Source organism: Oncorhynchus keta, chromosome 36 (assembly GCF_023373465.1).
Source record: "Oncorhynchus keta strain PuntledgeMale-10-30-2019 chromosome 36, Oket_V2, whole genome shotgun sequence".
Classification (NCBI taxonomy): domain Eukaryota; kingdom Metazoa; phylum Chordata; class Actinopteri; order Salmoniformes; family Salmonidae; genus Oncorhynchus; species Oncorhynchus keta.
The window spans coordinates 13,342,968-13,353,753 of record NC_068456.1 but is presented as its reverse complement, the minus strand read 5'-3'; the positions used below and the strand labels follow the sequence as shown (position 1 = coordinate 13,353,753).

The 10,786-nt window shown below is 42.6% G+C and overlaps 1 protein-coding gene across 6 annotated transcripts in view; it reads right to left on the bottom strand.

The window, feature by feature from the left end:
- Positions 1-3,084: 3,084 nt before the first annotated feature.
- rasgrp3 (RAS guanyl releasing protein 3 (calcium and DAG-regulated)) overlaps positions 3,085-10,786 on the bottom strand; it is a 56,651-nt gene continuing 48,949 nt past the window's right edge. For all 6 annotated transcript variants that reach the window (XM_052498511.1, XM_052498510.1, XM_052498512.1 and 3 more), the window contains 4 exons: positions 9,984-10,020; positions 9,691-9,840; positions 9,229-9,593; positions 3,085-5,677 (listed from right to left, as the gene is read on the bottom strand). In XM_052498511.1, coding sequence (XP_052354471.1) covers positions 5,669-5,677; positions 9,229-9,593; positions 9,691-9,840; positions 9,984-10,020 — 561 coding nt within the window. In that variant the 3' untranslated portion in view covers positions 3,085-5,668. The remainder of the gene's footprint in view (positions 5,678-9,228; positions 9,594-9,690; positions 9,841-9,983; positions 10,021-10,786) is intronic.

Here is a 10,786-nt window from a genome sequence, read left to right as displayed (position 1 = left end):
AGATTGAGTACCCTAACCTGTAGGCAAATCGTACATTACAGTGGGCAAGTGAAAGTAAATTATAGGTTTATCCAACGCTTGAGGGAGGAATGAACAATGAAGCAGCAAGGATTTCAATCAAGTGTCTGTGGGAGGAGAGGAAATTAAAGGACCAACTCTCCACTCCTGCATGCGCGAACCAGCATACCTCATCCAAATCCGTGTGGTTTCTCCTTCTGAAAATAATATGTGGCACAACCTCTTCCAGGTCCTAATAGGCCTATTTTATAAAAATATGGTTATTATGTGTTAAAAGAGAAAGGATTTCCTAAGTATAGTTTCACCAGGTCGTATAACTGCAGGCAATTTCAATGGTGGCGCGCAAAGCACCAAGAAGCCAGGGAGACATGCTGTTAACCAAATCCCATACTTTAATCTTGAAATATAACTGCGACATTATTCTCAACATTTTGACTTTATTCTCGAAATATTGCCACTTTTAATCCAAGTTCCACCATCCTTTGCCATTTTTTTTCTTCTCTTCACTTGGCCCTAAAACTCTTCCGTACAAATCGAATCATTTGACATGCACTGGAGAAAAAATAAAATTAATTTACAGGCATACAGAGATAGCTTTCGTCTGCAATATGTGATATAAATCTAGCTATCAATGGGGTCTATTTAAATTTGATAAATATTTATGTTCAGTCTTTGTGAAGTCCCTGAAGTACTTATGGTCAGCTATCCAACCTATCCTCACCAGGCAATGGTAAACTGTAGTTGGTCTGTGCCATTTGATCGCCACTAGGGGGTGGTGTTTGACAACATATTTCCATGTTTAGAGAAAGGTTTCATCTTTCACTTCAGATGTCAGTGGTTTCAGATATCTAAATAGAACATGAAAGGCATTTTTCCAGATGTTGTCTACCCTTTATTCTTTGAAGACTAAAGATACATATCTTCAAGATAAATTAGATATAAATGCACCTGTACCTGCTCTCTGTGGGAGACATCCTGTTGTGGACATGTCACTCCATCTTCCTTCTCTACTTCCCACTGGATCAATAAGTCATAAATAAATACTGATACTCCATTCTCCTTAAAAAGATAAAATATCTTTGTTTCTATGAAATAGAAATGTCGGCAATGCCCCAATGGCCTTGTGTATAAAGAGTCTGATAAACAGGATTCTCTTTTTTATTTGGCGGTTTAAAGTGTAAACAGTTTACAGCTGTTTATCTTTATGGCATGGTGCTCCCCAGTGAAGATACAACAAATATATGCCTAGCGAAGACAGAATTGGCAAATCAACCCATAGCACATGGTCGACAAGATGGAGCAGGACAACAGTATTGAAACACAGTATCGAGCAGATTTACAAATAATAGTGAAATATGAAAGATATAGGAAATGGGTACGAACAGCGTACGGTTCACAAGATTCCTGTAAAACTTATTTAAATGTGTATTCGCTTATATTTTAAATATCATAACCCCAAAATAATCCATCAAGGTAGTACATTTTTGGAACACAAAGATAGGCATTTTGATCAAGGTAATAAGTACACTGAACAAAAATATAAACCCAACATGCAACAATTTCAAAGATTTTACTGCGTTACAATTCAAATAAGGAAATCAGTCAATTGAAATAAATTCATTGGGCCCTAATCTATGGATTTCACATGACTGGGAATACAGATATGCATCTGTTGGTCACAAATACCTTAGCTTCCAGGAATTGTGTACAGATCCTTGCAACATGGGACCATGTATTATCATGCTGAAACATGAGGTGATGGCACGTCAATGGGCCTCAGGATCACATCACGGTATGTCTGTGCATTCAAATTGCTATCGAGAAAATGCAATTGTGTTCGTTGTCCATAGCTTATGCCTGCCGATACCATAACCCCACCGCCTACATGGGGCGTTGACATCATCAAACCGCTCATCCACGCTGTCTGCCATCTGCCCGGTACAGTTGAATCTGGGATTTAGCCATGAAGAGCACACTTCTCCAGCGTGCCAGTGGCCATCAAAGGTGAGCATTTGCGACGCTGTACTGCAGTCAGGTCAAGACCCTGGTGAGGACAAAGAGCATGCAGAGGAGCTTTCCTGAGGCGGTTTATGGCAGTTTGTGCAGCAATTCTTTGGTTGTGCAAACCCACGGTTTCATCAGCTGTCCGGGTGGCTGGTCTCAGTTGATCCTGCAGGTGAAGAAAACGGATGTGGAGGTCCTGGGCTGGCATGGTTACACGTGGTCTGCAATTGTGAGGCCAGTTGGACGTACACGCAAATTCTCTAAAACGATGTTGGAAGTGGCTTATGGTAGAGAAATTAATTATTGCATTCAGCATGCCCATTCCACACTCCCTCAAAACTTGAGATATCTGTGGCATTGTTTTGTGTGACAAAACTGCACATTTTACAGGGGCCTTTTATTGCCCCCAGCACAAGGTGCACCTGTGTAATAACCATGCTGTTTAATCAGCTTCTCCATGCCACACCTGTCAGGTGGATGTATTATCTTGGCAAAGGAGAAATGCTCACTAACAACATATAAACAAATTTGTGCACAACATTTGAGAGAAAAGCTTTTTGTGCATATGGAGAATATCTGGGATCTTCTATTTCAGCTCATGAAATATGGGACCAACACTTTACATGTTGCGTTTATATTTTTGTTCAGTATTTATTTTGGGATGTAGCCTATCACGTTACTGAGAGATATGTCCCTTCATAAAATAATTGTGATTCTATGGGTAAATATACATTCATATTACATACATAAATCCAGAATTCAGGTTGATTAGTTGGTGCATTTTCCCCCACTAATAATTCATCAGATATTGGGCCGGAGGGAGTTTTCTGGCCTCAGAATATGTATTGGCTTAACTTTTCCCTTATAAACATAGACTATATGTCTACTGGGTCAGCAGGTAACAGGCTAGAGATGGTACATTTCACTGTTTCACAAATACACAAGGAGTAAAAAACATTGCCATATGATTGGTTACAGGATGCACTTATAAAGATTTGACCGAGATAGTAGTTTACTGTGGTAGCCATCAATAACAATTTGACAAATCTGAACTGATTAAACTAGGTGCTGAAAAATCTGTTTAATACTGTACATTATCAAAATGTGTATCAATTTGCCACTCATCAACAAATAAAATAACATTGGCACACAATGACAAAATAAACAATGCTACATAATTCTCTCCATAAACAATACAAATAGATAGAATGAAAATAAAATAGATGAAACACAATCAAGTGAGATAACACACTTTTCTCAAGTAGACCAGTTCATGATAATAATGTTGATAATAGTGTCATCAATATTGTTGACAATAATCTGACTGAAAAAATATAAAGTCTTGTTGGAATGTGTCCCATTTACAACAACAAAAAGTATGTCGTGGCAGAAGTGAAGTTGCCACTGCCTTAATATCCCTTATCAACATGATAACTAAACCGTTTTCAAAACAAACAATAAAGCCATTTGATGTCAAGTGTGGTAACACCTGTATGTGAGTGTGAGACAAGCAGGGACTTCAGAACCTTCAAAGATCAGATTATTGGTCTTCATTAGTGTAATATTATACATGCACTTATACTGTATGTTCTCAATACCCAACAGCTCCAATAGAGCTACTGTTTGTAGGATCTGGCACCAAGATCAATGAGAACTCAAGCAGACCAATGTACTCTAAAAGCAGCTCAGCCATTTAGAGAATAACCTCTGTGGCATCACAACACTTTTCTGTCTTTGATTTCAGCCAGGTATGAGGATATTGTGGGTTTAAGACCTTGCAGGAACACTACATTATCCATGAGTGGTCCAGTAGCAAAGAGAGTGATATTGCTCTGACTCACTAAGCACTGAATAATTTCCATCCCTTAACTCTTGTATATGTGGCTTTGGATATCTCTTGCTAATATACACTATCTTTTCCCCATGCCCCTCCTCCAACACGGAGTGCTCTGACCCTGAGGCCCTGTTCTTGTCTCTGTCCTACTGTGTCGAACAAAAGGTCAGACCCTATTGTCTCTACAGAGATCCATGTCCAACTCACCTGCCCATACCTAGTTCTCCCTACCCTGAAGGGGGTGGAGTCCCTGCAAGCAGTCTCTCTACAGATGAAAATAAACTATCTCCTCTTACGTAACCTGCTGTATCCTTGGTGATGGAGGAACTGACCTGCTCACTCAACTGATGCCTGGCAACCACAACACAATGAGCACCTGGGCTCACATCTGGTGCCACTGTAAGCAAGTTAGTAATCAGTGCTCCACTGACTGAGGGCTTAGTGGAGATTCCATTACCTCTGCCTGAAGGCAACAGGCTTGATCCTTCAGCTGATTAAAAAAGGTCAAAGGTCACTCAATGGCTTGTGTGGACAGTGAGACAACAACGTTGACCCATATTCACATATTTAACCTGCATTGCTTTGAAAAATCCAGAATAGATTGACCACTGACCAGCTTCACTAGTATCGCATGACTGTATGAAAAATCACATGCCTAAACCCATAAATATGTGTACAGTATACATAGTTCACCTTATTGTCCTGAGTGGGCACATATTACAAAGACTAGATTTCATCTTTTGAGTTCAAATCCCTTTAAAATAATATGGTGGAAAACAATAAAGCTTTCTTGACTAACCAAAAGACACAACTATTCCTTGATTTATAAAACAAGTCTCAGTGGTTATATTGTTCTTTATCTCATGCTCACACAGCAAGTACCATTTCTTGGATTCCAGAGTAAGATACAGAACTGGCACATAAATGATCATCAGTAGTCATGTTACAATAAACTTACCTTTAGAAACAATGTACCTGCCTCTGTTTCCCTCATCACTCACTTCATCTTTAACTTTCTATTGCTTCACATCTCGATCCATGTATGCATTCTCCCATCTCCAATTGCATTCTCACTTTGCATCCCTCTCCGAGTCCATTATAAAACGTTCACTATGTTCTCAAAACGTTATTGCAACTTAGTCACGTGACCCAAATAACTTCATTTCATGGTATTATACATGCCCTTAATGATTTCTTCAGCGAATCAACAGTAGATATCACATATAGTGTATGTGCACCACAGACCACACACACTGTAAATAGTAAGCATGTACATGCTCCGACATTCATACAGGCACAGGTGGACACCCAATCAGTCTGTCAAACACTGGTGAGCCCCGTTTGAGCCCCAACAAACCTAAATCACTTATAGGTAGTCCAGGATCCTTTCCCCATGACACTGATGGGGTGGAAAGGCAGGTGTGTAGAGCAAGGGAGCATTCAGGAGTGTCTGTACCCTACCAAACAAGGGCTTTTTCAGGTCCACCACCCACATCCTCTCACTCCCCTTCACGCTCTTATGGCATGTGAACTCTCATGGTGAATCCCAAACCAGCCCTTTACCCGAACCAACCTGCTTGGCGTGAGGGAAGGTGAAAGGACCTGGGAAGAGACTGGTTTGGGATTCAGCATCACTATTCACATGTGGTTCACTGAAGACATGTCCGTCTAGGTCAGAGGAGGTCCGTCCTACTCCAGGTCACCAAATGGGGGCCTCAAGCAGCCAAGTACTTCCCCCAGTAAGGACAGCTTCATGATGCGGGCTGCCGAGGACCTCCTGGGGCCCTGGGTCCGGCCCTCGGTGTCGCCATGTCAGCTGTTCTGAGGGCAAGAGGAGAGAGACATACCGTCATCACATTTTTAGAGATGACGACAGAGGAGAGAAGACAGGAACACCCTTGCCAGTCATTCAGAAGAAGTCACAACTGTAAAGAGATGTTTAGTGTTTGTAGATTGCCTACAGTGGCAACAAATTGGCTAATGGTATGGATTACGTTCATCTCATAATGGGATCAAGCAATATTTGTGAGTTTCGTTGAGGCTCTGAGGATGGAAACCACTTGCAAATACATTAGATTGAATTTTGATCCAAATGTTCCCAAGGTAGATGACCCAATAATACCATTAGTGCCTCAGGTTGTAAAAGCAAGATTTGTCTCGATAAAATCGTCAATGCTCTGCATTTGAGCCAAACTATATGGTCTTTATTTAGCCTTCTTAGGCTGATGAAAATCAACTTCTTGACACAAACCACCATCAATCTGAATGCCTCTGTGGCCTCTGTGCTCCCTTGATCTAGATAATCTCCCAGTGAATGGAAGAGAAAAAGTCCCTCTTTCCCATGTTACTGAATCCCTTGTTTCCATGGGTATGAAAAGAATTGAGGCTTTAATAACAAAACGTTCTGCGGTGGTGAGGCCGTAGGTAAAAGGTGAAGGACACAGACTCTGACAACAAAGACAAAGAAAAGACCTTTCACTGTATTGTCCTGCGTCCCTGAATCTGACCTTGCCAGGTCATCCATTTTGGGCTTGATAAGAAAACACATAACACAATGATAACTGTAATGCTGTTATTGGGCTATTGTTAGAAGTAAGAAAAGACAAAGTGTTCAATCATGCATGAGAGAGGATCACCATTAACAAACAGAAGGTGGATAACAACCACTTGAGGGAAAAAGGAGTGATAATGGGAGTCTCAATGTGACACAGGTAAGTGCCAAAATTATTTATTTGGGCAGTTATCTGTATGTTGTGTCACAGAGCATTAAAGCATAACCATCTCCTAAAGACACAACAATACACACATTTCAGGCCGTTCCCAACAACGCAGAGAGAAAGAAAATAGACAAAAGTAAAACACGTAATAATAAAAGTAATAATAAATACACAATAAGTAATGATAACTTGGCTATATACACACACGAAGTACCAGTACTGAGTCATGTGCAGGGGTACGAGCCCCGTCAATGTGAATGAGAGCGTGCTCGGCCCTCTGTTTCCTGTAGTTCACGATCAGCTTCCTTGTCTTGCTGATGCTGAGGGAGGAATTCTGTTCTAGCAACACACTGCCAGGTCTCTGACCTCCCGATAGGCTCATTGTCGATGGTGATCAGGCCTACCAGCATTGTCAGTAAACTTAATGAAAGTGTTGGAGTCATAGATGAACCTGGAGTACAGGAGGGGACTAAGCAAGTACCCTTGAGGGGCCCCTGTGGTGTTTAGAAGGTGTTTAGTCCCAGTGTCCTTAACTTAGTGATGAGCTTGGAGGGCACTATGGTGTTGAACGCTGATCTGTAGTCAATGAACAGCATTCTGACAAAGGTGTTCCTTTTGTCCAGGTGGGAAAGGGCAGGTTGGAGTGCAAAAGAGATTGCGTCATCTGTGGATCTGTTGAGGCAATATGCGAATTGGAGCGGGTCCAGGGTGTCTGAAATGATGGTGTTGATGTGAGCCATGACCAGCCTTTCAAACCATTTCATGGCCACAGATGTGAGTGCTACGGGGTGATAGTCATTTAGACAGGTTACCTTGGCGTTCTTGGGTACAGGGACTATGGTGGTCTGTAGGTATTACATGTAGGTATTACAGACTGGATCAGGGAGAGGTATAAAAGTTCAGTGAAGACTCTTGCCAGCTGGTCAGCGCATTCTCTGAGTATGAGTCCTAGTAATCCGAATGTTAACTTGTTAAAAGGTCTTACTCACATCGGCTACAGAGAGCGTGATCATACAGTCGTCCGAAACAACTGGTGCTCTCATGCATGGTTCAGTATTACTTGCCTTGAAGCGAGCATAGAAGGTATTGAGCTCCTCTGGTAGGCTCGCGTCACTGGGCAGCTCACGGCTGGGTTTCAGTTTGTAGTTCATGACAGTTTGCAAGCCCTGCCACATCCAACGAGCATCAGATCCAGTATAGTAGCATCCTGTATTGATACTTTGCCTGTTTGATGGTTCATTGGAGGGCATAGTGGGATCCAGATTAGTGTGCCGCTCCTTGAAAGTGGCAGCTCTAGCCTTTAGCTGAGTGCGGATGTTGCCTGTAATCCATGGCTTCTGAATGGGATATGTATGCACGGTCACTATGGGGACAACTTTGTCACACCTATTAATGAAGCTGGTGACTGATGTGGTAAACACCTTAAAGCCATCAAATGAATCCCGGAACATATTCCAGTCTGCACTAGCGAAACAGTCCTGTAGCTTAGCTTCCGCTTCATCGGACCACTTGTATATTGAGTGCATCACTGGTACTTCCTGTGAATTTTTGCTTGTAACCTGGAATCCGGAGGATAGAGTTATGGTCAGATTTGCCAAATAGAGGGCGAGGGAGAGCTTTGTATGCATTTCTGTGTGTGGAGTGAAGGTGAAGTTTTTTTGCCTCTAATTGCACGTGACAGGCTGGAAGAAACTAGGTAAGACAGATTTCAGTTTTTCTGCAATAAAATCAACAGCCACAAAGCTCGCCACTTCTGGATGAGCATTTTTTATTTGCTTATGGCCCTACACAGCTCGTTGAGTGCCATCTTAGTGTCAGGATCGGTTTGTGGTCGTAAACAGACAGCTACAAAAAAAATATAGATGAAACTCTCTTGGTATGGGGTACAGCTTATCACGAGATTCGAAATCAGGGGAGCAGAACCTCGAGACTTTCTTAATGTTAGAGATCGCGCACCAGCTGTTGTTAACAAAGAGACACACCTTCTCCCTTGAGCTTTCCCGACGCTTCTGTTCTGTCCTGCCGATGGATACTAACTAAATCTATATTATCCATGTCCATGTGCACTCAAGACGCTGTGAAACATACAATATTACAGTTCTTCAGGTCCCGTTGATAGGATAGTCTCGAACGGAGCTCGTCCAGTTTGTTCTCCTGTGATTGTATGTTCACACATATAACAGAGGGTAGAAGAGGTTTATGTACTCGCTGACATATTTTCGCCAGGGCCTGGTCCATTGTGAACAGTATGTCCTGCGCCACCGACTCGTTGAAGTAGAAATATTCATCCAAATCGAGGTCAGTGATTGCTGTTCTGATTCTCATTAGCTCTTTTCGGTCATAGGAGACAATGGCGGAAACATCATGTACAAAAACAGTTAAGATCAGCTCAAAATAAAACACCCAAAATAGCAGAATTGGTCAGGAGCCTGTAAAACGTCTGCTATGCAATACAGCACCATTCTCAATGTACAGAGATCCCCTGACCCATACACACACATATACACGCACACATATACACGCACACATACACACACACACACACACACACACACACACACACACACACACACACACACACACACACACACACACACACACACACACACACACACACACACACACACACACACACACACACACACACACACACACCTTCTCTCTGTGTGGTGTTATCCCGTTCTGTACCACCTCTGCAGGTCCGTCCGTCTGCTCCTGGGAATCCCGTCGACCCCTGGGCTGCCCCTGGGCCTCATTCTCCCAGCGGGCAAAGCCTTTGCTCTTGGAGGCCTTCCTGTGTGGTCGGTATCTCATCTTGGGGAAGGTGTGGGAGCTCCCGTCCCCAGCACCCCACGTGTGCTCTGGCCACAGAGGCTCTGTCTGTGTGGCCTGACTGGTGGTGGCCCGTTGCAGACGCACAGAGATCCGCTGGGCCGAGCCCGTCATCAGGGTGATTGACTTATGCTCCAGGTCAGAACCACCAGGTGTCACCGAGGGGAACTCAAACACTTCGTCCTCATCTGCAGGGAGGACAATATGACATGAATGAAATACACTGACCAACCATCATAGTTGAAACGCTGTTGGTTACAGTATATCACTAAAGTGTTGCTGTACCTTTGCAGGTGGGCATGGTGGGGCTGCTGGGTAGAGAGCTGTGGGTCAAGCCCCCAGGTGAGACACTTCGCAGAGAGGTGGAGCGCGGCAGCTTCCTACAGGCCAGCACCAACAGCTCCCTGCACTGCTTATGGCAGTTCACCCCACAATCTGAAATAGAACATATAACAGTGCTATCAGACCTTGGCCCTCACAGTGCATGTATAATGAAAAATCCCAAATGTCTTAAATGTGCAGTTCTCCGAATAATAGAAAACAGGCCAATACATATGCACACAGTCCATAGAACCTACCCTTACACTTGTATCCCTGTTTGATTATTCCCCAGAGCTAAGAGCAACAAGTCCAGAGGGGCAGGAATTGGAGGGAGTGGGAAAAAGACAAAGGAATGTTAGAATTTGTAATGGTGGAAGCATATTCAGTGTAAACCATTGTGTAATAAACAGGATACAATCTCTCACAACACCCTTCCTGTAAACTCTGTGTGTGTGTGTGTGTGTGTGTGTGTGTGTGTGTGTGTGTGTGTGTGTGTGTGTGTGTGTGTGTGTGTGTGTGTGTGTGTGTGTGTGTGTTCATTTTTGAATAGGAGGACTTCTCTGTAGAAATTCTCCTTTATTTTCACTGATGCCTAAAACAACACAAAATAGAAAGATAGAGGGAACATAATTTGTGTACATATTTTGACACGCAACAATAACTTTTCTGTCACGTAAGATGTGCATCCTTTCATTGTTGACTATGTGAGTGGTGGCATTACCACATAAAATCACATTATTGTTCTGTCGACATGATTCAGTGTCGTTTTATCAACTTTAATAAACCAATGTATCCTGAAGTCATGTCATCATATTGCATCTCTGTATTTCTAATCCCTCTATGCACTGTGAATCATCTCTGTATTTCTAATCCCTCTATGCACTGTGAATCATCTCTGTATTTCTAATCCCTCTATGCACTGTGAATCATCTCTGTATTTCTAATTCCTCTATGCACTGTGAATCATCTCTGTATTTCTAATCCCTCTATGCACTGTGAATCATCTCTGTATTTCTAATCCCTCTATGCACTGTGAATCATCTCTGTATTTCTAATCCCT